The following is a 24,960-nucleotide window of genomic DNA, read 5'->3' as shown; positions in this document are numbered from 1 at the left end:
AGAGGACAACAGAGGCCCAGAAGCTGCACATCTTTCCTCCTTACGTTGCTGAGATCTCCTGCCTGCTTGTGCCATGCTTTGCTGTTTCTGCCTGCCCAGTTCACTGGGCTTTTCTTTTGCTGGTGGGTTTCCTTTTGTTCCTTTTGGTGGTCACCCTGGTGCTTTTGGTTGGCATTTTCACGCTTTGCTTGCTTTTAGTTCAGGTGGTTTTTACTCTCCAGCTGCAGCTTCTTTGCAGCTGTGGCTCTGGGCAATGAGAGTTGGTAACCCCCAGGCCCCAGGTCATAGCCAAGGACTTGTTGTAAGTATCTGAATGTTTTCCAGGCTATCCCCTTCAGATACCAGTCGATGATGGATCGGATGAGCCTGTTTCTGAAACTTCTGACGCTAAGAGCACCCCAACTACAGAAGGTGGGAGCTCTTTGACTTTCTGCTTTGGAACCACGATGGATGGGGTCGTGGTAAACCTCACCACAGAGTCCCCGTGCCGTGTCCTGGTGGGGTTTCTCGGGGGAGAAACCCCTTCGTTGGTCTCATCACTAGTGGTGTTTGCTGAATGAGGTGCAGAGTGGGCTGGAAAGCAGAAAGGTGAATTGTTCGTTACAGCTCAGGAAGTTGCTGGTGGTTTGTTTCCTGCAGACTTTGCAGGGGCTCTGCAAGGTCCTGGCAGTGCAGCCAGGAGCAGTCCTGTGTTGAGTGACACAGCTTTGTGTCACTGTGCTCCCCAGGTCCTGAATGCCTCGCGGGTAGAAAGACTGATTCCAGAGTGGTCTAGAGACTTGCTCACTGTTGTAATTACCTTCACTTTTTTTGCTGCTCAAATCCCAAGAATCTGCCTTTGGAGACTTGAGGTAGAGGCTTTAGCTTGCAAAATTGTTCTGAAAGGCAGGAAGGCTGGGCAGAGGTGCTGAGCAGCCCCAGCCCTGTCCCGCTGGAGGCGTGGGCTGAGTGATTGTTGGGAAAGCGCCTCAGGAAATCGGGACATAGAGCCCATCTGGTGCAGGAGGGGATTTTACCCTGCTTTCCAGTTGGAGTGGGGCTGTCAGGACGAGCAGCCAGCGCTGTGGCAGCTGGGGCTGGGTGTCCCTCTGTCCCAGAGCACGATGCAGCCACGCTGGGGTGTTTGGTGCAGCCCAGGGCAGCTGTTCTGTCCTGCTCCAGCCCAGCCGTGTCTCCAGGCAGGATTGCTGTGCACCAGGGGCTGCTTTCGGTGGTGGATTCAGCAAAGCCTTCAGAAGCATAGGGAGCACATTGTGGCACACAGTGTGCCAGGGGGCAGCTCATGGTGTCCCTGTGGCTCTGCCTTTGCTGTGCCACGCTCAGATGTTCCCTCTACCAGCTCCTCTGGCTCGAGGGGGAGCCGAGTGCTTCTCTGAGCAGAAACTTCTTCAGGCCCATCCTGGCCTCCAGAGGGCTTTGCCTCTCAGCAGCTGTGTGAAAGCTGTGTTGTTTTTCAGATGCCACAGCACCTTTAGTGGAGGAAGGAGACCACGAGGATCAGGGTGGTGCGGAACAGCACGGGGAGATCCCAGAAGGAACCACAGGTGAGGGAGACCAAGGTGCAGCTTCATCTCTTGCTGCAGACAGAGCAGAGAGCTGGACTGGTCGGTGCTGTGAGACAACACCACGAAACCTCTCACAGGGACACTGCTCCCAGTGCTGCTTCCTTCTTCTCCAGAGAATTCCTCACTCAGGGCTGTCCTCTTGCCTTCCCCATCCTGGGGGGAACTCGCAGCCTTTTCTTCTCTCTTCCTCTGCTCCACATCTCACCATCCTTCTGCCTGGTGTCTCTGTGGTGGCTTTGGCTCCCACCTCCAGGCTCCTACCTGCAGTTCTGGGTCGTTCCTGTGCCAGCAGCCCCTGGGTGCCTGTCCTGCAGCTCTGGGGCTCTGCCCAGCCCCGCGGGTGTCTTTGGAGTGGCAGGTGAAAACCAGGCCACTGCAGCAGTGCTTTTAAGGGTAATGCAGAGGAAGTGAAGTGACTGATTCAGCCTGAATGCCCTGTGGGCACTCACTGCACCTGGGCCTGGTTTTCCAGGGAAGGATGGGGCCTTCCAGAGGCAGAGCAGGGAGTGACTGTGGCAGTGCTGTGTGTGGGAGAGCAGGATCTGGGAGGGCAGGTCTGTGTGCGAGAAATGAGGACGTGTCCCCTGTGCCATAGCCAGTGGCTTTCCCTGGCAGCATCAGGCAGGACCTGAGAAAAGCAGCGGGTAGAAAAGGGCTTCTGCCAGTGCCAAGCACTGAAACAAACTCACAGCAGTGAAATTTCTGTGCTGCATCCAGTCTCTGTGCTGCTGGCAGAGCCGTGGGCTGAAACACGGAGGCTCTGGTGCAAGATCTGACTGTCCCAGGGAGCCACTGTATCCTGAACTGCTTGGAAAAAATGGAGAAAACAGAAGAAGTCCTAGTTTGACTGGAGAACTGTGGCATACCAATATCAGTGTTTAAGCTAGTTTGAAAATAGTCATAGAATAAACTGAAAAAATGCTGATGGAGACAAACCATCATCACTGTGAAGAAAACCATGCTTCTCTGATGTACCTGTAGTCCCGAAATTCAGGATTTCTCTAGATTTGTACCAGGATTGGAATTGCTGGTCTCACAGAGCCTTGGCAGGGTTCACAGGTTGGTCACAGGCACCAAGAAGGTGAGCACAGGTAAGAGACACTCACGGGAGTGCTGCTGGCCATGTAAAGGCCACGTGGGGGTAGAAGAGGAGATATGCATCCACAAGTTTCCTTGCTCCTTAACAGCCTGTTTTCTGCCTGGAAAAGCTTGTACTAACCTGCCATTTAGGATGTGGAAGCTGGTGAAACACTGCTCTGCTCTGTAGAGCAGGGGCTGAACAGACCTACCCAGATCCATCATCGGTGTGGGGAGATTTCCTTTCTGTGATGCAGCAGAGATCCCGCTCCTTCTGCTGGGCAGCCTCAGCAGGGAGGCACATTCATTCTCCAGGCACATGCTTAAACTCAAGTTCTTATTTTGATCCTGTTTTTTCCCCTTCTTTCTCCAACCTGGGAGCAGCTGAAGAGGCGGGCGTAGGAGCCACTCCCAACCTGGAGGACCACGCTGCAGGAGATGCCACTCAAGGTGGGTCAGTTGTCTGTCACTGGGACCATTTGGTGCTGCCCACGTGTGCAACTGGTTGGTGGTGGCTTGGGGATTCTGTTCTGTGGGGAAATGCTCTGCCCTGCTCAGCAGCTGTGCAGTTCTCCCTGTTCCTGGCAGAGCAGGGCCATACACGCTTGGGGTGTTCCAACATACTCATTTCAGGCAGCTGCAGTTCCTCATACACCAGATTTCCCTCTCAGATGGCCAAAGCCAAGGTGTTTGTTTGTCCACCTGCACAACCAGGGCGTTCTCCAGGCTGGGAAAGCTGATGGACAGAGCTGGGATGTGCTGGGGCCAGAGGAACTGCTCAGATTGAGCAGAGGCAGTGCAGGCCCTGTGCTCACACATGAAACCAGCAAATTATTTAATTACCGTGACTTTCTAGAGTAAAATAGGACTCAAACCTACTCACTCATGCCCTGACTTCCACATTAAGGGAGTTTTCTCCTCAGCCCAGTCCTGGGGAATGTGAGTGAGGAAGGCAGGCACAGTGGGCAGTGAGTGTTCCCACAGCATTCATTGTCAATCTGCTTAGAAGGGCTGAAAATTACCCAGGGACCATTTGGCTACCTGGAGAGTTTCTCTTGACTCTCCTCAGTTCAGACTTGATGGAAAGTTGGTTTTCCCAAAGCCCCCAGTGCTGGCTTGATTCCATGGGGCAGACTTAGGGGTTGAGACTCCCTGTGCTGTTTCTGTCCTGCCTGCACTGCACACCACAGCACTAATTTATTGTGCTGCTTAAAATCTTAGGCAAAAGCCATTTTGTGAAGCAGTTTGCTGTGCAGTAAACATAACAAATCCCTCCAGTTGAGCAGTGTCTTTCCTTTTCATGGCTCCATTAGTGCTTTTAGACATCCGTGTCTTTTACAGAAGTAAAGAGGTTTTGCCTTCTCAGCTCAGGGCAGAATTCAGGTTGTTGTTGCTTTCCACACAGAGATGAGCACAATTCTGTGCACTCTGCTCCCTGCAATTAGAATAAAACCTTTGCTTGCCTGGCCAGTGGTTTTTGGACTGTCAGCTCTTCTAAATATGAAATAGTGGCTCCATTACAAAAAAGAAATCAGGATTGTTAGTGGAGGGGGTTGAAGTTCTCTCTTCTCTCTGCCCTGGTTTTAGTGCTGTTTCTCACCAGGTTTTTACTAAGCCCTTTCTGCCTTGTCCTGGGATCTTTCAGCTGTCACATCCAAGCTCTTGGTGTAGTTGTTTCACTTAACTGTGATATTCTCTTAAAATGGGAAGGATGCTGATGAAAGACCAAGTCGGTCTCGACTTCATCTTTTCTTGTTTTAGTCTTGTTTGTCCATCTGCCAAAGCCACAGTTGTGATATCAGGGCTCTGATTTAGGCTCTTTACCTGATCAGTGCTCAAAGAGACCAAAGGGTCCTTGAAGCTGAGCCAGCTCATAATACAAGAGGCACATTCTTACTGGGCTGGTGACTCCAAAGCAATGCACCCAGGTGAATTCTCCATTGCTCAGGGCATCTTTCCTTCAGCTGGAGGGATTTCCAACAGAAAAGCTCCAGCTCAACCTGGAAGACCTGGCTTCATGCAGCAGTTGTTGGGTGGAATTGTAAAGGTCTGTGTCATGCACAGAGCAGTGACAGAACAGAGTCCCCTCTTCCACACACACACACCAAAAAAGAAAAGAGAATCAGGCAAATCTTTGCCTCTGTGGCCTCAGGCTCTGGGGTTCAAATGTCACCCAGCCCAAGTGATGGCAGAGCAGCAGCATTGGAGCTCTCAGGGGTCCCAGACTGCTGTGGCCCTGTGGCTACAGCCACGTTCTTGTCCCCAGTCCTTTCCCTGCTCTGGCATGGCATGGAGTGCCCTTCCCAAGCTCCTGGGCAGTGGGAATGATCCAAGGGCAGAGCAGAGCTGGTCTGAGCTCTGAAGCCAGGGCTGTGTGTGCCTGAGCGTCTCCCAAGGGGAGGGGAGGCCAGCAGGGGCTCTGTGAGGTCAGGAAGAAGAAGGACAGAGCTCTGGCCCTTGCTCAGTCCCTTGGGACAAGAAGAGATGGGCACTGACCAGCAAACTGATGGCCCAGTGGTGGTGTTAGGGAAAATGGGAACACTCTTGGCTTCTGGAAACCTCTACAGCTCAACCAGCTCAAGGGGTGCAGGGTGAACCCAGCCACCTCCGAGCCGGGCCCAGGCAGGAAGCTGATCTCCCAGGTGCTGTTCCTGATTTCCGTGGGGATCAGAGCTCTCTAAAGGCAAAAGCCACTCTAGGAGTGAGTTGTCTGTTCAGTGGGGCGGGGTGGGACTTGCTTTTATCCTTGATTGCCAGTAGAAATGCTGAATCTCTCCCGTTACGTGATGTTTGACATGCCTGTGCTAATTTCTTGCCCATGCTTCACACCCCACGTCTTCAGCTCCAGGCGAGCCGAGCTCTGCAAAGCTCCAGCCTGGCCCCCAGGAGCGTGTGGGAGAGGCACTGAAAGGTGCCAGCCAGCCCCCAGAGCAGGGGCTGGGGCCTCAGCAGCCGCCCCTGCCCCGTGAAGCCAAAGCTCCAGCAGCAGCTCCCACCAGGATCGAGGTCACCATCCCAATCCCCCTGGACATGTACCAAGGCTCTGGAGGCAGCAGGGACCAGGCAGGCAGAGAAGGCAGCAGTGCAGAGCCAGAGCTGGGCCTGGCAGGAGCAGGAGGCACAGGTGACCACAAAGATGGACCTCTGTGTGCCAGAGCCACGATCAAGGAAGGTTCTGGTGGACGGGAGAGGGATGAGGACCGGGATATTGATGAATCTCCTGGGCAGGGTTTGCCTTCCCTCGTGGATCAGTTTGTTTCTCCGGCACCTGAAAAAGGCTCGTGTCCAGCAGCTGCCCAGGAGACTCGTGAAGAATCTGGTGGAGAAAACAAGTCCAAAGGTGTCCTCAGAGACACCCCAGGAGAGGCACTTCTGGTCGAAGCTGAGTCACATAAAGCAGGAGAGGACCAAGAGGAGAAGCGAGAGCTGCTGGGGGAAGGAGGCGCAGCCACCGCCCTGCCAGAGCCTTCTGGAAGAGTCTCCCAAAAAGAGGCTGAGCCCAAGGAGGCAGAAGATTCCGGGCCCGTGCTAGAAACAGCCAAGCTCCCTGCTGAGGTGGAAGATGCTGTGAAGGATGAAGATGCTGCTTTGGGAGAGGCTGTGCCAGCCTCGGGGGGCCGCCGGCCGCCCCGCAGGAAGCCCGCTGGGCCGGCGGCAGACAAGGGCAGTCGTGTCCCTCTGCTCAAAGGTGTGTGCTCCAGCACTGCAGCTTGCTGCCACCGGGGCTGCTGCTGCTTGGAGCTGGCCTGGAGCGTGCTGTGACTGATCCAGAGCGCTGCTGCTCCCTCCCTGCCCTCCCTCCTCACTCAATCCAGGCCTGGATTGACAGACCCTTGTGCTGCGGTTCTGCGTGCCTTGCATGGTGCTGCCGTGTCCCTAATCATGCTTTTTTTCACCTGTTTTTGTTTTGATTTCCTTGGATCTGTTGGGTGGGGCGCCTTCACTCCCACCTGAGAAGAGGAGGACCTGGACGTGGCTCTGGCATGGTGGAGTGGGGCTCACCTGGCGTGTGCAGCTTGTTCCAGCAGGACACGTGCCATCTGGTTTGCATGTCTGCTCCAATAACTCTTGGAATTGGCTTTCCTAAAGAGGAGGGAGGAGGAAAAAAGGCAAGGATGGCAGGTCTAACCATGGAAAAGCTCCCACGCTGATCCTGTTTCTTGTACTTTCCCCTTAAATGTCACTGCTGACTGCTGCTGGAGGCACGGGCTGCAGCCAGCAGGGCCTTTTCCCACTGCCAGGCATGTCCATTGCTCTTCCAAAGCATCCTGCTGCCACCCCAGCTCTGGAGATGGGGTGTCCCTGGGTGTGCCAGCACAGTGCTGGCTCTGGGGGCTCGGCAGGAGCTGCCTGTGTGTCTGGAGGCATTGAGACAGTGTGTGGGGCTGGGAGGGCAGCCTCGGGCAAAGCTTTGAGTTCACCACTAAGTGCTCGAGCATCCCTTAGACCTTTCCTTTGTGTTTCCCACCTCTCCTGGGGTCAGGAATGTCCCAGGGGCCCAGCTCAGAGGCCAAAGGCAGCCGGTGCTGTGAGCTGTGGTAGGGAGCCAGGGCAGCAGGACACCTCACCGTGCTGTACCTCAGCTCTGGCTCTCCAGGGCAGGTCCTGGGGGAGGCTCTGCCTTTTCCCCCAGCTCCACACATTCCACAGGCTGGCTTGGCTGCTCCCATGGGCCTGGGAATGCTGCTGGGCTTGGGGCTCTGCTGTGGGGCTCAGGCAGAAATTGTGGATGGAGCTTTTTTCCCCTGGAGCCAAAGCTCACAACTCATTTCTCCTTGTTCCCTGTGGGATCTGCAGGGTGCAGCTTCCCTCCTGTGCTGCAGGCACTGGCATGGCTTGCACTGGAGCCTGGAACCACAGCAGGGTGGGGAGGCACTGCCCAGAGCCAGCCACCTTCTGATTCAGTAGGAGAAGTTCAATTATTTAATGGTTTTTCCCTTCAAAGGCAGAGATGCTTGGTGGCTGTTTGGCTCCGGCCTTGCTCCAGTTCAGCTGAATTTGGGAGGGGTCAGGGCTGGATTAACAGCATCAGGAAAGGGCTGATCCCCCAGGATGAGTTTCCCAACACTGGGGAGAATATCAGCAGCTTCTCCTCCCAATTAGTTGAAGATGGGGGGGGAAAAAGGGCTTTGTTATGAGTGCCTTGGAGTGGAAACCTTATCTCCTCCCCATTTCTGATCTCCTAATTAGACTGACCCAGGTGGAAGGGGCAGAGAGCAGCCTTTCAGGAGAGATGGGAATTTACAACAGCCAGGGATAAAAGTGCTCTGCAGCACCAACTGAGGAACCCCTGAAACCAGATCACAGAGCTGCTGGACTGGGGCTTCCTCCAGTTTGGGTCTCTGTTTATATAATTGTTAGAACAAGTGGGTGTTTCCGAGGGTTGAAGGGAACTTTCTGTGCTGAACTGGATGGATCCTGCAGGAGCTGGGTGGAAATCTGGGCGAAATGCTCCCTCACAAACCTCCCTGGTGTGTCTGGTCCCCAGTGCTGACTAACACAGCATCACCTGCTAGCAACAGAAGGAATGTGATGTGGAGTGGTGCAAGGATTTCTGCAGGAGGTGGTGACTTGGTCACATTTCTGAGAGCAGTACTGAGGGACAGGGAACACCCCCAGCAGTGTCTGGAGTTTATGACCAGTCCCAAGAGGTGTAACTGTGTGTTTCCATCTGTCAGGTCGTGTTGACAAGGAAGGGACCGAAGCTGATGAAAAGAAACCCAAGGTAAGCTGAAAACCCAAACCAGGGGTGACACCTGTCCCTGCTCCTGGCTCCTCTCCTGCCCTCCTGCCTCTTAGGAAACCTTCCCATTATGTTCCATTTTTCCATTTGTTTTCAAGAGTGTTTTTGTTTTTTCCTTCCCTCCCCTGGGTTTGGATGGTGCAATCCATGGGTTTTTTGAGGGTGAGGAAATGATCCAAATCTAAATCAAGCACGTGGCTCATGGGGTTGGGTGGGAGGTTGGAGAAAGCATTTTATCAGCCCAGGACTGAAAAGCAGCAGCTGACCTTGGGGCAGGCTCAAAACTGCTCTGGGGACAAGCATAACTGTGAAAAGAGCAAAACATGTAATTAAAACATTAAATTAAATAATCTTGGCCTTGCAGACCATAGAATATCCTGAGCTGGAAGGGATCCACAAGAATCATCAAATCCAGCTCCTGGCTTGCCCCAGGACAACCCCCAAAAAAGATGCTGTGTTGTGTTCTGGGTGAGGAACAGAGTTTAGTAATGGGTAAATCCCAGAAGTTAAACAATATCTGTCACACTGGTAATTTGGAGGAGGTTTAGCTCAGATGGCCATTTTCCTGGTTATTGCCTGAGTGGGATAATGGACAAGCTGAGGGGAAATGCAGTGGGTGAAGAGTTAAAGACGAGGAATAGAAATTGGTTATTTCTCTATGTACAGCCCTGGCAGTCCCTACCCCACACCCAGCTCTGTATTGCACCTTCTAATCCTATTTAATGTCACCGATCCCGTTTTATTTCCCCTGCCATGCTGATTTTCTTTTGTTTTTTTTTTTTTTTGTTCCCATTTTATTTCATTTCATTTCCACGTTCCAAGAAATCCTCACCTTGCCCTGCCAACCCCCCTGGCTCCACTGCCCCCCTCTGGCACGCAGCCCCTCCGAAAGCACCCGGTGCCTCCAGAGCACCCTGCAGCCCTGCCAGTGCCTCCAGAGCACCCTGCAGCCCTGCCAGTGCCTCCAGAGCACCCAGCAGCCCTGCCAGTGCCTCCCAACGAGCCTGTCCTGCCACCCCCAGGCCTGCCAGCGCAGGGATGCAGGAAAACAGAGCCAAGGTAAGGGACTGGGCTGGGACAGAGGCCAGGGCAGCACCTGAAGGCATTCCTGGCATTCCTGGCTGCTGCAGGTCCTTCCCTGTCCCTGGAGAGGGGAATGTGCTCCCTCCACCCAGGTTTGGTGCTGGGAGGACCCAGCACAAAGGGCTCCCTGCTGCAGGTGTGCCCCCACCCCCCTGTCCCTTCGTGCCCTTCCTTGTCTGGCAGCTCTGTCTGTGTCTCACAGGTGAGCTTGAGCTGTGCCAGAGCTGCAGGTGCTGCGTGGGGTTAGGGAGTGCAGCACATGCATGGCTGATCCTGCAGGGTGAACAGAACCTCAGAGCTTTTTCCCTTTGTGCCATTCAGTCACATAAACACACCCATAGGGAAAGCACAGGGGGTGCAGGTCACAAAGAACTGCAAAATCCTGGCATGGTTTGGGTCGGAAATGAGCTTAAATCTCATCCAGTGCCACCCCTGCCATGGCAGGGACACCTTGCACTGTCCCAGGCTGCTCCAAACCCCAGTGTCCAACCTGGCCTTGGGCACTGCCAGGGATCCTGCTCTGGGCACCTGTGCCAGTCACAGATGCTGGGATTAATTTATCTTCCGTACAAAATTTTGGCAAAACAGGGGAAACCAAAGGGCGAAATTTAGAGAGCAGAGGTGTGACCAAGCCAGGTGTGAGGGTGCAGTGCACCTTTCCTGTGCCCTGCCTGTGGGTTTGGGACACAAGGTGTGAACAGGCACATTCCAGGTGTGGGGAATCCCAGGGAAAATTGGGAGGGGTGCCAGCCTGTCCCTGACTGATCCCAGGGGTGCCAGCCTGTCCCTGGCTCTCTGATCCCAGGGGTTTCACCCTGTCCCTGACTCTCTGAGAGGTGTCACCCTGTCCCTGACTCTCTGACTGAGAGGTGTCACCCTGTCCCTGGCTCTCTGATTGAGGGGTGCCACCCTGTCCCTGGCTCTCTGATTGAGGGGTGCCACCCTGATCCTCTCTGATCCCAGGGGTGCCACCCTGTCCCTGGCTCTCTGATTGAGGGGTGCCACCCTGTCCCTGGCTCTCTGAGAGGTGTCACCCTGTCCCTGGCTCTCTGATTGAGGGGTGCCAGTCTGTCCCTGGCTCTCTGATCCCAGGGGTGTCACCCTGTCCCTGGCTCTCTGATTGAGGGGTGTCACCCTGTCCCTGGCTCTCTGAGGAATGCCATCCTGTCCCTGGCTCTCTGACTGAGGGGTGTCACACTGTCCCTGACTCTGATCCCAGGGGTGTCACCCTGTCCCTGGCTCTCTGACTGAGGGGTGCCACCCTGTCCCTGACGTCCTGCTGTGTCCCCAGGGCCCGGAGGCGCGGGGTGGCTCCAAGACGGGCTCGGCGCGCGCGGGGCAGGCGCAGAGGAACTCCACCAACGCCACCCGCATCCCGGCCAAGACCCCCACGGCCCCCAAGACCCCTCCCAGCTCCGGTAGGTGACGGTGGCAGCGTGTGCCGGGGGCTGGGTGGTGCTGCTGGGCAGTGCCAGGGGTTAATGACCGAACCCAGCCCTCTCCTGGGACTCTGAGCCCTTCCAGGTGCTGCTCAGTGCCTGCGTTCCTGCAGTGTCCGGTGTGTAGGAGAGGCCGGTTGCTTTATCCCGTGGGATTTCCTCAAATTTGGAAGATTTAGGCAGCTCCATTTTTTTTTAATCCATCTGCTCGTTTTCTCTCTGATGATATTCACAAAGAGCAGGGGTAAGAGGATCAATTCTTCGATTACAGGAATGGAGATTAGCCCATTATGCTCAGAGAAGAAAACCCCAGAAAGCATCAGGCATTGTGAATTTCCATTAAAATGGTGCATTTCACTGGATGTATACATATATTTCATACTTAACCAGAGCTGCATAAAACCTTAAATCAATTAATTTTCCAGCTTTATTATGTTTAAGCATCTTTCTCATTCACTAAACAGGCAGAAAGGAGCAGAAAAAGCCACCTCCTGCAGCAGCAAAGACTGAGAAAGGTGATGTTTAAGGGTCTTCTTTTCTTCTTTCATTTCCTTTTCAAACTGGGGACAGTGCTAAGCTGCTCAGCGATCAGCCTTAGTTAATTGCAGAAAATAATTTTGTGCAAGTGCTTCCAAATTTCTGATAGAAAAGTGGTTCTGAGTGTCTTTTGTCTGTAATTCATCGTGCCACGCTCGGGTGGGGAGTCTTACTGACGATCCAGGCAGTGGAGACCATCTTCCTTCTGGGATGTTAGGAAATTGCCTTTGAATCGCAGTTTTGCCTTCAAAATGGAGTAGAAGAAAGCGCAGCCAGCAGCCTCCCCCTGCGCTGGGCTGTTGGGTGGGCTCTGGGACGAGGCAGAGCAGCCCCCAGGGGCAGCAGGGGAGGGCTCCTGACCGGGGCTGTGCTGTGTGCAAACTGCAGGTGAGCAGCCCAAGTCCGGAGACAGAAGCGGTTACAGCAGTCCCGGCTCCCCCGGGACTCCAGGCAGCCGTTCCCGCACCCCCTCTCTGCCCACCCCACCAGCCAGGGAGCCCAAGAAGGTGGCAGTGGTTCGCACGCCCCCGAAATCCCCGGCCTCCGCCAAGACCCGCGTCCCGCCGGCCGCCGCGCCCATGCCCGACCTGAAAAACGTCAAGTCCAAAATCGGCTCCACCGACAACCTGAAGCACCAGCCCGGAGGTGGCAAGGTAAACACAGCCTCTGCTCCTGCTGCGGGGGGGACAGAGTGTGCTGGACGCTGCCTCTGGGCTGCCAGGGCCTCCCTGCAGCGGCACTGGGCACTGGGCACTGGGCACTGGGCACTGGGCACTGGGCACTGGGCAGGGCTCCAGCCTGACTCTGCTCCACCTGGAAGGTTTTTGGGGTTGGATGCTTGGCCTGGAATTCCTTGCTCAGCTGTCCCACGGAGAGCTCATGGTGGTGAGGGTCTGGTGGGGGAATGACATTCCCTGGTGGTGACAATGCCCAGGCAGGGACAGCAGGCTGTGGGCTGAGGAGTGGCAGGGTCAGGGCTGTGTTTCTGAGTGCCACCCCGTGCCTGGAGCAGGGCACAGGAAGGTCTGTCTGCTCCTTCTGAGGGTCTCAGGCTCAGACCCCACATTTTGCCAGACATTGGGATTTTGGATCCAGCTCTGTTGGCAAGGTTTTGGGTTGTGTTGTGCCACCGGGTGCTACACAGTGCGTGGTGGCACAGCCAGAACTGGTGGCACTTCTGTCCTTTCAAACACTTTGCACTCCCAGAAAAGTTGTTTCACAAGCAAAGTGACCTCTGGGCTTGGGAATGAGGGTCTTGGATTAAATTCTGCAAGCCTGGCAGGGGACACTGCCTGTCCTGGGGTGACACTGCCTGTCCTAAAGGTGACACTGCCTGTCCTGGGGTGACACTGCCTGTCCTGGGCTGGCACTGCCTGTCCTGGGGTGACACTGCCTGTCCTAAGGGGGCACTGCCTATCCTAAGGGGGCACTGCCTGTCCTAAGGGTGACACTGCCTGTCCTAAGGGGGCACTGCCTGTCCTGGGGTGACACTGCCTGTCCTGGGGTGGCACTGCCTGTCCTAAATGTGACACTGCCTGTCCTAAGGGGGCACTGCCTGTCCTGGGCTGGCACTGCCTGTCCTAAGGGGGCACTGCCTGTCCTGGGGTGGCACTTCCTGTCCTGGGGTGACACTGCCTGTCCTGGGGTGGCACTGCCTGTCCTGGGGTGGCACTGCCTGTCCTAAGGGGGCACTGCCTGTCCTAAGGGGGCACTGCCTGTCCTAAATGTGACACTGCCTGTCCTAAGGGGGCACTGCCTGTCCTGGGGTGACACTGCCTGTCCTGGGGTGGCACTGCCTGTCCTGGGGTGACACTGCCTGGCTGCAGACCTTGCAGAGCCATAACAAACCTTCCCTGAGTGCTGTGCATGACATTTTGTGTGAGCAGGTGCCTCGGTGGCTCTGAATGTTCCCCTTTGGCACGGGGGGAGGCTTTGGGCTGGCTCCTCTGCATCCTGTGAAGTGGCAGCCTGCTTCTCCATGGCCTTTCCAGGCATTTCCCACCGTGGCTGGCGATTCACTGGCTTTGTGCCACCATCCAGGGGGGCTCTGGAGCCTGGGCAGGGCTCTTGGTCATGAGACAGCAGCACATGAGCACAGTGTCCTTTTTGGGGGGCTCAGCCCTCCTGCCCACTTAGCACAAGACATGGGTTTTTCTTCCCACCCCCACAAACCCTGTTCTCCAGGGATTTTAGAAGGAACCCTTGTTTACTGGAAAATAGTTAAATTATTTGCTCGTTCTTTTTAAATCCAGCTTTCACAAGTTGCTTTTTTTCCCCCCTCTCTGCTTCTCTGTTTGTTGTTGTTGCTGAAAGAGTAAGAACAGCTGAATTTGGGACAATTCCTTGCTCTTTGCAGGGGAGAATGGCTGGATGCTCTGCTGGGGATTCTGTAGACTGCTCCCAGCAGAATGGCTGCAGCTGGAGCAGAAGGGGCTGATCCCAGACATTTGATTTGAGGCTGCTCAGAAATGGGTTTGGAGCCTGTTGTCTGTGCAGATTCCAGACCCCCAGGCTGGGCAAGCAAAGGAGCAGCCAGGCCAGGTCTCTGCCTGTGCTGCTGCATGTCTGAGCACTCGTGCTGTGGCTGCATCACCCAGTGAGGCTCTGGCACAGCTGCTCTGGCACAGCTGGGTCCTGATTTGTGGAATGGTTGATGTAAACTGGGACAATCCTGCTGGAGGCACACGCCAGCCATGGTGCCTCTCATGCTGGAGAGCCAGGGCACTGCAGGGAGCTCTCCTGGCCGAGCAGGCTGGGGCTGCAGTGCTGCCATGGAGGCCAGGTGCCTGCTCAGCTCTGGAGAAGGTGCCACCAGGAGTGTCTGTGCCCAGGGAGGTGACACTGCCGGGGGCTCTCGTGGTGCCTCTCACAGGCTCAGACCTGTGGGCTGTCGCCTGCATTCACACCCGTGGGGGTTGTGAAGGCACTCCAGGGTGTGTGGGGAAGGAGCAGGGGTTGTCTTCACCCTGGGGCTGTCTGGAAGAGCTGCTTGGGTGCCTGAGGTGGCTCCAGGGCAGCTCCCTACACAGCCAGGGGGAAAACGAGCCCTGAGTGGAGCCAGCTTTGTGAGCACGGAGACCAGCGTGCAGGGAAGGCCTTGGGGCTGCAGGGAGTGGCCAGCAGTGGTGCCCATGTGGCCCCAGCCCCACTCCCACCCACCAGGGACGTGTTAGGAATGTGCCACAGCACTGGGGTGGGGCTGCATCCCCGTCCTGGGGCTGCATCCCTGTCCTGGGGCTGCATCCCTGGGATAGGACCTGGGGCTGCATCCCTGGATTGGGACCTGGGGCTGCATCCCTGGGCTGGGACCTGGGGCTGCATCCCTGTCCTGGGGCTGCATCCCTGGGACAGGAGCTGGGGCTGCATCCCTGGATTGGGACCTGGGGCTGCATCCCTGGCCTGGGGCTGCATCCCTGGGCTGGGACCTGGGGCTGCATCCCTGGCCTGGGGCTGCATCCCTGGCAGCATTTCTGGCTTTCTCTTGGCAGCTGTGGAGGGAGTGTGAGCCCTGTGCAGAGCAGGGCTGGGTGTCCTCTCCCAGTGCTGCACACACAGCTCCTGCTCCCCAGCCTGGCCAGTGGCACCTGTTTGCCCAAGGCCAGGTGTGCCTGGCCCAGAAGGGGACTGTGCTGCCTGGCATGGAGCTGGAGCTGGAGCTGGGCAGGCATTTTTCTCTCAGCTCCATCCCTCCTCATCCCCTGGCTCTGCAGGAGCTGTCTCTGAGCCCTGGCGGTGCCTCAGCCCTGCCTCCCAGCGGGTTTGCTGTGCTGCCCAGAGAGTTCCCTGTTCTGTTCAGTGGAAGGATCCAGGCTGAGCTGGCTTTTTGGCTGGTGTTTGTGGCCTGGGACCCAGGGCTGCAGCACTCCCCAGGCCTGTCCAGTCTCGAGCTACAACCTGCCCACCTCCATCTTCCCTTTCTAGCCCAGGAACAGACAAATCTGTGCAGCAAGCCAGAGATTTAGATTTTCCTTTTTTGCTGCTGGCCCTGGAAGGCAGGTTCCTGGTTTTAGGGCTGTAACACATGGTCAAGCTGCAGATGGTCATGTTGTTTCTCACGCTCTTTTCTGGCTACTAAAGGTGCAGATAATTAATAAGAAGCTGGACTTTAGCAGCGTTCAATCCAAGTGTGGCTCAAAGGATAATATCAAACACATCCCGGGCGGAGGCAGTGTGAGTACCTTCACACTTTCAATGCTCTATCTTAGTGCTGATGATAACTGGCATGTTGTGTACACTGAACTGCCAATGCTATCTGCAGTGACCCTGCCAGCAGATAGCTATTGGTGACGTGCAATGACTCTTTTCTGGCTACCAAAGGTGCAGATAATTAATAAGAAGCTGGACTTTAGCAGCGTTCAATCCAGGTGTGGCTCAAAGGATAATATCAAACACATCCCGGGCGGAGGCAGTGTGAGTACCTTCACACTTTGAATGCTCTGTAATAATCCTGATTTTAGTGGCATGTTGTTACACTAATCACCAATGCTATCTGCAGCCACGCTGCTGTCACATAGCCATTGGGGACGTGCTGTCATTTAACCCTTTAACCCAAAAATGAACCCTAACGAGTCCTGGACATGCCTGCCATGGACAGAACTAACTGCCCCGTGTCCAAACCACGTCTGTAACCAAACATCCCAGCAACCCCAGGGCTCTGCACTGCCTGGAAGGCTGGAAGCCTCCTGGGCTGTGGGATGGGGCCCCTGGCACAGGGTGATGCAGGAGATGGGTAGGTGTATGAGCAGACCCAGTCCTCATTGCTCAATGTGCTGCTAAATTGGACATGGTCCTGCCCAACATGTGAACGTGCCCGTTCCCATCAGGCAAGTATGATCCGTGCAAATATTAAGTTTCTCCTTGCTAATGAATGTGTCCAGCAGCGCCCACGGGGGCTGAGCCTGAAGTATTGTTGAGCTAATTGATTTGAACACTGGCATTTCCAGCTGTTCCCACATAATCCAGACTCAACTTTCAGTTACTGTGCCAGAAACCTGGAGAAACTCCACAGAGGTTGGTGGATTTACAGCTGGAGACAGTTTGGGTCCAGGAAAGATGCTGGGCTGAGGAAGGCACATCCCTGAGACCCCAGGCTGTGTCACTGGGGCTTGTGGGGCCCGCTCTGAGATGTTCCCCATGGATTTTCCTTGATCTCTGTGGACGCCCTCCCTTGGAAACTGAGCCTTGCAGAAGGCTTGGCAGGTGAACACAGGGACACAGCTGGCTTTGCAACCTCTGGCTTAAATTTGGTGTCACTCTGCAGTTCCTTCACAGGCCAGAGGAGCTGCTCTGCAGAGCTCACACCGCTGTGAAGCAGTTCCATGGTTGTTCCTCTTCCTTACTCTGGGGTCCTGCACTGCCTGGGCTGCCCAGGGTGAGGTGGGCCAGGAGCTGGTGCTGGCCACGCATCCCTTGTGCTGTGGCTGGTGATGAGCTGGTCCCTTCCTCCACAGAGCTCACACCGTGGGCCTTTGCAGCTGCTCTGGGTTAAGAATTACCTGAATGTTAATCTGGGGGCTGTGATCCCTCCCCAGGCCCTGCCAGAGCTGAAAACCCCACGGGCTCTGCCTGGCTGCAGCAGCTCTGGGAGCAGGGCCTGACAGGGGCAGTGTCAGTCTGTCCTGGGGCTCCTTGGGAGGGGGGCAGCAAGAGACCCCAGGGCTTCAGAGGCCTTTGGACTTCAACCCATGGCAGCAGCAGCCCCTGCCCAGCCATCCCTGCTCCCAGAGGGAGCTGCCACTCCCTGGGCTTGGTGCCTGGGTTTTGAAGCCTGTGGATGCCCTGACCAGGGGATGCCCCGGGCAGGAGTTGGCCTTGGCATTGCTGATGCTGAGGGTGGGATCCCCAGGTCTCTGGCACTGCTTTCCCAGGCAAACAACTCTGTTCTCCTTTTCCCTTCTTGCTAAAACGGGGAGGATCCTTCTCTGCTCCCCAGCAGGATGGGAAGGGATGACAGAGTCCTGTCTGTCACAAAAGGGACTGGGAATGAGAGCAGAAAGTTCCAATTGCTGACTGCTTGTTCTGGAAACGAGAGGACTTTCAGTCCCAGGTCTCAGTGGTGCCTGAATTGCTGAGAGACCCTTCAGGGTCACAGCTGGGATTAGAAAGGCACCAGCTGCCCTTTTTGGGTCTGTTTCCTACTTTCCAACCAAATCCAGCTCCTCTCCTGCCCAAGTGCATTAAACGTGTGACCTTTCCCTACGCTGTCCCCACGTCTGTGTCCACGGTGTGCCCCCAGACCCTGAGGGTTGCTTTTCTCCCTCTCTGTCTCCTGTCAAACGTGCCTCTTGGTCTGTGTGAGCAGCAGAGACAAGGCAGGTCAGCAGGGCTCTGTGCCTGGGGCTGTTGCTCCTGATCCTGGCTCCAGGCTGGGGTCAGGGTTGTTTCTCAGGGCTGTGACAATCACTGAGGGTGCTGGGGCCAGGTGGGGACTGCAGGATGCACCCTCCCCTGGGGCATTTGGGGTCAGCCCCAGTGCTGGGACGGGGAGCAGAGGCTGCAGTGGATCCTGGTGCTGGTCTGGGGGCTGCTGGCAGGAGTCAGCTCCTCTGCACAGCTCCCTTTGGTGCTGGCACATCCTCCTGGGGCTGCTGCGGGCGTCACACTGCTGTGGTGCCTGTGGGGAGCACAGAGAGCAGCAGATGCTCCCTGGGAAGGCCAGGCTGTCCCCAGAGCCAGCCTGAGGTGTGGATGATGCATTTTTCCTGCACAGCCCCACTCACCCAGCAGCAGCTGACCCTCAGGGGCTGGTGGGAGCCCCCAGCCAGGCTCCAGGGTGACCTGGGGGGTTCTGGGGGTGTTTTGTCCCCCTTGTCTCCTGCTCCTGCCGTAGCTGCCGTGTGTGTGCCTGCTCTGAGGCTCCTCCCTGGTGTGTGGCTGCTGCCCAGCCCTGCAGCCCCGTGCTGTCCCTGTGTCTGTCCCGTGTCCCCGTGTCCGTGCCACGAGCGCTCTGGGGACAGGGGGGGATCCCTGCAATTGCTGGAGCCCACCTCAGAGACATCGTGGGCAAAGCACAGCGAAACAGAGCTTAAATGTCACAAAATGCTGTTGTGGTTCAATACTTTATAATTTTTATAATTGCCATTTTAATTTCTATGATGTGAACTCCAGATATTTAGATTTTGCTTTGCTTTTTTTTTTTTTTTTTTAACCCTTATTTCCGTTACAGCATTTTTCAGAAATGCATATTTTGGTCACTCTTTTGAAAGTTCTGTGCACATTGATCATTTCTGTTCTTTCAGTTTTTGTGGACATAAGCTTTATGTTTTACACCAGAAAAGGTATTTATTTTTTACGTTTTTCTCTCTGGTATATCTCCTCCTTTTGGATGATGTGTATGCAAATCTTAAATTAATTACCACTCCACTTTCTCTCTCACTCGAGCACTTAAAAATTGCCTCTACTCCCCCCTCTGTGGAGAGGTGATCTCGTGCATGCTGACATGTTAAGAGGCTCCTGCACACGGGCATTAATGATCTCCCATTTCTGATGGCAGTTTCTTTGGTGTCATTAATCCTCCTGGGGCTGGAGCTGTCCTTTCCCTCCAATCCAGCTCAGGTGCTGCTGTGTGTTGTGCTCCCCCTCCCCAGCTGCCCGTGCTGGCCTCCAGCTCATCCCCTTCTCCTCTCTCCTACGGGCAGGTGCAAATCGTTTACAAGCCAGTCGACCTGAGCCATGTGACATCCAAATGTGGTTCCCTGGGCAACATCCATCACAAACCAGGTACCCTTGGGGCTCAGGGCGGTGGGAGAGGGGCAGAGGGCTGGGCAAGGGCAGGGGCTGAGGGGAGGCAGTGACTGGAGCGCCCCAGTGAGCCCTGCAGTGCTGGGTGCTGCTCCCAGCTCCTGAGCCGCCTCTCACGCTTCTCCTGCAGGTGGTGGCCAGGTGGAGGTGAAATCTGAGAAACTGGACTTCAAAGATAAGGTGCAGTCGAAAATCGGGTCCCTAGATAACATCAGCCACGTCCCTGGAGGAGGCAATAAAAAGGTAAAGGGGCCCTGGGGACAGGTGTGTGCTGCTGTGGGTGTGAGGGGACAGGGGACAGAGCAGTGGCACTGCCCAGGATGGCCCCTGAGTGAGCACGAGCCTGTGACAGCCTCTGCTGTGGTTTCCTGCTCTTTCTGCTGCCTCTGGAGTTTTCTGTGTCTCAAACCCTTCCCACCAAGTGTCACCATCAGCGAGTCCCGTGCTGTGCTGCTGCTGCTGCTGCTGCTGTGACACCGAGCTGGCAGCTGCAGAGGTGTTGGATCCCCAATGAAAGTGGAGCATTAAAGGCTCAGCTTTATTTAGAGCAGGTGACTTTGCAGCAAACCGGCCCTTCAGAAGGTGATTTCTCCTTCCTGACCCAGGGCTCTGTGAAGGGAGGGGAGTGTTGGGGGGATGAAACTGAGACACAAAAGGCACTCGGGTCAGGGAAGTGAGCTGGGGCTGAGCTGTTCCCACCAAGGCTTTGATGGTGACTTCAGTGAGTCTTGGCCAAGTAAAACAGCCCCACAGCTGGGCTTCAAGGCCACCAAGTCCCCAGCAGGCAGGGGGGTGAGGACATCAGGTAAGCACGGAGCTGAGACTCCAGCCTGGCCACACACAGGGTTCAGCTTCCCCGGGGAAAAGTGGGTTTTATCTTGCTTGTTTTTGCAGCACTTTTGTCTCAATGGGAGGGGAAGGTTCTGTTTCAGCTCCTGTATTTTGGCACTTTGTTCTTGGCCACGTGCTCTCTGTGCAGCTCCAGCTCTCACCTCCAGCTGGCCTCTGACTGCGGGACCGCTTGACTTCCTTACCCTTCTCTCTGCCGTGCATCAGCTCCCCTGTGCTTCACTGAGCCTTTTGCCATCGGTTTTGTGATCCAGTGATGGCTCTGGCACATCCTGGCACATTCACTGGGCCATAGTTTGAAGAACTTGCCTTTTTCAGGGGAGTTTCTCTGCAAGGCTTTGACCCAGCAGTGGCATCACCACCTCAGCCTTCCAGCCTGCTTAGGCTGCCTCTCCCCTGCCTAAACCCAGCCTGGAGGAGGTTCTGGGTGTAACTGAGTCCAGGTGCAGCTCTGCTGCCCCTTTCACATGTCCCCAAGCCCCTCCTTGCTCTGTGACACACAGATCCACACCGGGACTCACAGTCCACAGCTCTTTAGGCTGAGCTCTGGTTCCTGTGCTGGGTGTGCCATGGGGAGCTGGGTGCTCTGTGCTCTGCCCAAGTCCCTGTGCTCTCCTGTGCTGTTCCTGGAGTTTTCCCCCCTGGCTCCAAAGGCAGCCACTCTTCTTTCTATGAGTCAGTGAATGGCCCTGTTTTTCAGATCTTTTTCTCCCCAGTTTTCTATTTCTTTTCTATATTTTTTGTCTTTTTCCTTCTGGCTGGCATTTCTTGGATCATGGTTTTTGTTGCTGATGCATTTTTTGCCCCCCACTGCCCTGGGTGGGTTTCTTCACCTGTAGAGAGAGAAAGGCAAGGAAGACAAGACCTGGACCCCGAGCCCAGACCCCGCTGGGCTCCAGGCCCTGGTGCTGGAGCCACTCAGCCCCATGGAGAGCCAGCCCCCGGCCTTGCACTCGGCTGGGGAGGGCACCTGTAAGTAGCAAAGCAGATCCAGTTCAGCGGGAGAGGGGTTTGGCTCCTGGGAGCAGCAACGTGGGCTAAGGGGAAGCTTCACATGCCACGTCCCCCCACGATCTGTGCCAGGGGAGTGGGAGCAGCCCAGGCTGTGCCCTCTGCGTTCTGGGACCCAGGACCTCTCCTGGGGAGGATTTGGCAGCATCCAAATGCTCAGGTCCTGCTGTTGCCTCTGGTGCCTGGGACATGCTGAGGCCTGGGGACTCTGGGTCGCTGCTCTGAGCTCTGCTGCCACCTCCCAGCAGCCGTGTCTGAGCGCGCACCTGGCAGGTCCCCCTGTCCCCGGCCACGGCCCTGAGCGCCCTCCTCTCCCTCACAGATTGAGACTCACAAGCTGACCTTCCGCGAGAACGCCAAAGCCAAGACCGACCACGGCGCCGAAATCGTCTACAAGTCCCCCACCATCTCCGGAGATGCCTCCCCGCGCCGCCTTAGCAACGTCTCCTCCACCGGCAGCATCAACCTGGTGGACTCCCCCCAGCTGGCCACGCTAGCCGACGAGGTGTCCGCCTCGCTGGCCAAGCAGGGCTTGTGATCGCGGCGCGGCGGCCACCAGGAGAGAAGACGAGGAAAGGAAACGAAAAAGAAAAGAAACAAAAATAATAATCTGGCCTTCTTCCTCTGTTCCTTTTACAGCTGCTTCCCCGTCCCTAACTGGTTAATGATTTAACCTGCTTTTACTGTTCATTCAGCTCTAGCTCCAGGACTTCAAAATCAGTGACACTATGAGGTACAAAACCTCCTCTCCCCCTGCTCCTCGGAGCGCACAGCCCGTCCCGTCGCGTCCCCGCGCTCCCCCTGCTCCTGCCCTCGCTGTCCCAGCCCTGCCCGGGGCCCCCCGGCGAGGCGGGGAGGGGGCCCGAGGGGCGGCCACAGCACGACGCTGACCCGAGCACCCCGCACCAGCACAGGGCAGCGGGTGGCCCTCCCGGGAAGGGGCTGTGACCTGGCCCAGCTCGTGTCCTGCCGCTGGCCGGGCTGGGTGCGCAGCCAGGGCTGCGGGGAGGTGCCCTCCCTCCCTCCTTCCCCGCGTTAAATTTGCCTGCTGATTTGGAAGAAACCTTTTGTTTTTATTTCCGAAAGCCGAGATGTGTATGAAGATAACGGCCCCCTAACCCGCTCTCAGCTCCGGCAGCTGGAGTCCCGGCGAGGCCGGGTGCCCGCTCCGAGGGGCCCCGGGCGGCCGTTCCCCTCTCCGTGGCTGTGCTGGAACCGCTGAGTGGATGAGTAGAGGCTTTTCCCCATTCCTTTGGCAGCCCCTCGTGTCGTAGAGTAGATTTGTCTGTATATGCTTGGACCGTGCCAGGGTGATTGTTTTCATAAACGAGCATGTGTTTGAAAAATAAATGCTGTAAGTAGTTTTGAGCTGCCCCGCGCCGGCTCCGCCGCAGCCCAGCCGGGGGCCCGGGGAGCTCGGGCGGCTCCGGCCGTGCCCAGCCCCGGTGCCGCAGGAGGAGCCCGGCACCGCATGTCTGCCGGAGGAGGGGCACCCACAGCTCCAGGGCTGGGATGGCTCCTGGATTTGGGTGCAGCTTGTGACATTTTTGGGTTGTTCTTTTTCTTTCCCTGCAAGGTCAGCTCAGCGATGGCGGAGGTGGCAGCTCCATGGCTCTGCTGTGCCGGTGGCAGCGGTGAGACCCCGGCCGGACGCGGGGGAGGCGGCAGCAGCTCCCCCAGCCCGGGGCCAGCGGCTGCTCCCTGGCACTGAAGCCCCTTTGCGGGCGCTCCCCGGTGTGAGTTGGCAGCGCCTCACCCCTCACACAGCACTGACCACCCCAGCACACTCGGGGACAGGAGCCGGTCGAGTTATTGCTTTGGCTGCTCTTGTTCCTGTGGCTCCCTGGGGAGCACGAGGAGGTCCCGTGGCTGTCCCTGCCTGCCCCTTCCCTCTACAACCAAAGAGGCCGAGATGCCACCAGTGCAGCTGTGTGTCCTCCTGCCCTGTCTCCCCCAGGGGCCCCAGCCGAGCTCTGGGGGTTCAGCTGGAGCTGGGAGGGCAGAGGGGGCCCCTGCACCCCCGGGCTGTGCTGCAGGGAAAGCCGTGCTTTCCCAGCAAGGGCTGCAATCCTGGTCCGACAGGGCTGGCGGGGGTCAGGGCCCCTGGTTGTCCTTGGGGTGGTGGCTGGGTGCCACCAAGGCTGCCAGAGCAGCTGTTCCTGGGCAGAGCAGCAATTCCTCCCCGGACAGGACCTGTGGGAGCTGTGAGCCCCCTCTCGCCCCTGTCCCTCTGCAGGGCTGGGCTGCCGCAGGCCTGGCTGTGGATGGACGTGGTCTGGGGGGTCCAACCCTTCTCTGTGCAGCCCCAGGAGCTGCTTTATTGCTGGGGAGAGGCTGGTCCAGCAGCACCATCGTGTCCAGCTTGTCACTCGCTCCGTTCACTTGACTCCATGATTGTAAGACTCTGTGCTCCGTCCCTGACTCTGTAGCGCTGTAGGAGCCGCCGCGCTTTTTGTCCTTTGTAGAACGAGCAAGTTGGGAGAACCCTCAAAGCATCACCTCCTTACCCCTCTGGGCTGCAGGACAGGGTAGCTGAGCTCACCCGTCCTGTGCCACCCCTGTCCCCTCCGTGCAGCCCCGGAGGGACACCAGCACCCAGGGTGGGATGGCCTCGGTGTGCACCGAGCTCCAGTGAGCAGCCCCTTCCTACTCTGAGTGTCCTCAGCCCCGGCTGTTGTCCCCCCCGGGGGCTGTGGGGTGCCAGGACAGCCCTTTACAGCCACCACGTCACCCGCTGTCCCCTCCAGCAGCCCGAGCCACGTCCCCTGCCCCAACCCTGCCTTCAGACCCAGGCCCGAGGGTCCGGTGAGCAGCCGGACAAAACCTGACCCCCGGCTTCTCCTTTACTCCACACACATCTTGGGTCTGAAAAGGGTTAAAACCGGCACTGATTTAAAAAAAAAAAAAAAAAAATCGTATTTCTGCACTCCAAAAGATTCTGCGTGTTAGCCAAGGTCGGTGCCAGCCTGTGTGGTGTTGGCAGCCCCGTGCCCCCCGCGCCGCGCCGGGGAGGGGAGGGAAGGTTTGATCTCAGTGTATCATTCTAGCTTAGCTTCTGTCTGTGGGTGTCCATAGTGTATCGTGTGTTTAACAACTGGTTTACACTGTTGCCGTAAAAGTGAATTTGGAAATAAAGTCATTACTACGATAATGATAATTGGCACCTCTTTTGCATGGGGGGATGTGGGGTGGGGGATCCATCCACAGAGTCATCGACTGGGGCAGCACCGAGGGGCAGGGACTGGGGTGCAATTTTTTACTTTTAAAGCTCCCACGCTTCTTCCTGGGGCACAGAGGGGTGCAGGAGGGGTGACCCTGCCTGCCAGAGCCAGGAAGGACCCAACAGTGCTTCCCTGGATGAGAACCAGCAGCACCCAGTTAACCCGAGAAATGTAAAATAACCCCCAACCCAGGGGTTCCTCCTCTGGCTGACAATAACTGCTGGAAAATAACATCACACAGGAAAAAAAGAGGCCACTGAAACGCAGGAGGGAAGGAGCTGATCTGAGTGCACTGAGGGCCCCTTCCCAGTCTCAGCCCAGCCTTTCACACTCATCAAATGGAATATTACATTTTAATTTTTTTTTTAATCTTTTCTTCTTTTTTTTTTTTTTATAAGCACATTTGTGCTTTGCCAACAGAATCAAGACATTAACAAAGATCAGCTTCTCGGAAGAAAAGCATTTCTATATAACAAGGACATTACACAGCTCAAAGCAGGAAAAGAAAATATTTACAAAATACAAGGTGGGTTTGTTTTTTTTTTTGTGTGGTTTTTATAATGCTAAAAGGGTTATTCAGAATTTTCAACCTTATAAATAGAAAAGCACTTCTGCAGAGGGATATGGTAGCGCCGTTGTTTGTTGGGTTTTTGTTTTAAAGAAACGATGACGGATCCTTTAAACTAGAACAGAAC

At 56.2% G+C, this 24,960-nt stretch overlaps 1 protein-coding gene across 11 annotated transcripts in view; it reads left to right on the top strand.

Annotated features, from left to right (window-relative positions):
- MAPT (microtubule associated protein tau) overlaps positions 1–24,195 on the top strand; it is a 43,216-nt gene extending 19,021 nt beyond the window's left edge. For 2 of the 11 annotated variants that reach the window (XM_066566966.1, XM_066566967.1), the window contains exons 3-14: positions 325–411; positions 1,458–1,544; positions 3,027–3,092; positions 8,321–8,367; positions 10,760–10,886; positions 11,372–11,422; positions 11,832–12,097; positions 15,522–15,614; positions 15,762–15,854; positions 19,082–19,163; positions 19,315–19,427; positions 21,367–24,195. In XM_066566966.1, the coding sequence (XP_066423063.1) occupies positions 325–411; positions 1,458–1,544; positions 3,027–3,092; positions 8,321–8,367; positions 10,760–10,886; positions 11,372–11,422; positions 11,832–12,097; positions 15,522–15,614; positions 15,762–15,854; positions 19,082–19,163; positions 19,315–19,427; positions 21,367–21,582 (1,328 nt within the window). In that variant the 3' untranslated portion in view covers positions 21,583–24,195. Of the gene's footprint in view, positions 1–324; positions 412–1,457; positions 1,545–3,026; positions 3,093–5,490; positions 6,331–8,320; positions 8,368–9,207; positions 9,314–9,388; positions 9,445–10,759; positions 10,887–11,371; positions 11,423–11,831; positions 12,098–15,521; positions 15,615–15,761; positions 15,855–19,081; positions 19,164–19,314; positions 19,428–21,366 lie in introns of all 11 variants that reach the window. The other 9 variants (XM_066566977.1, XM_066566970.1, XM_066566968.1 and 6 more) reach the window with 9 other exon arrangements.
- The last annotated feature ends 765 nt before the right edge of the window (positions 24,196–24,960 follow it).

This window comes from Molothrus aeneus, chromosome 28, assembly GCF_037042795.1.
Source record: "Molothrus aeneus isolate 106 chromosome 28, BPBGC_Maene_1.0, whole genome shotgun sequence".
Taxonomy (NCBI): domain Eukaryota; kingdom Metazoa; phylum Chordata; class Aves; order Passeriformes; family Icteridae; genus Molothrus; species Molothrus aeneus.
This window is presented reverse-complemented; position numbering and strand designations above follow the sequence as displayed.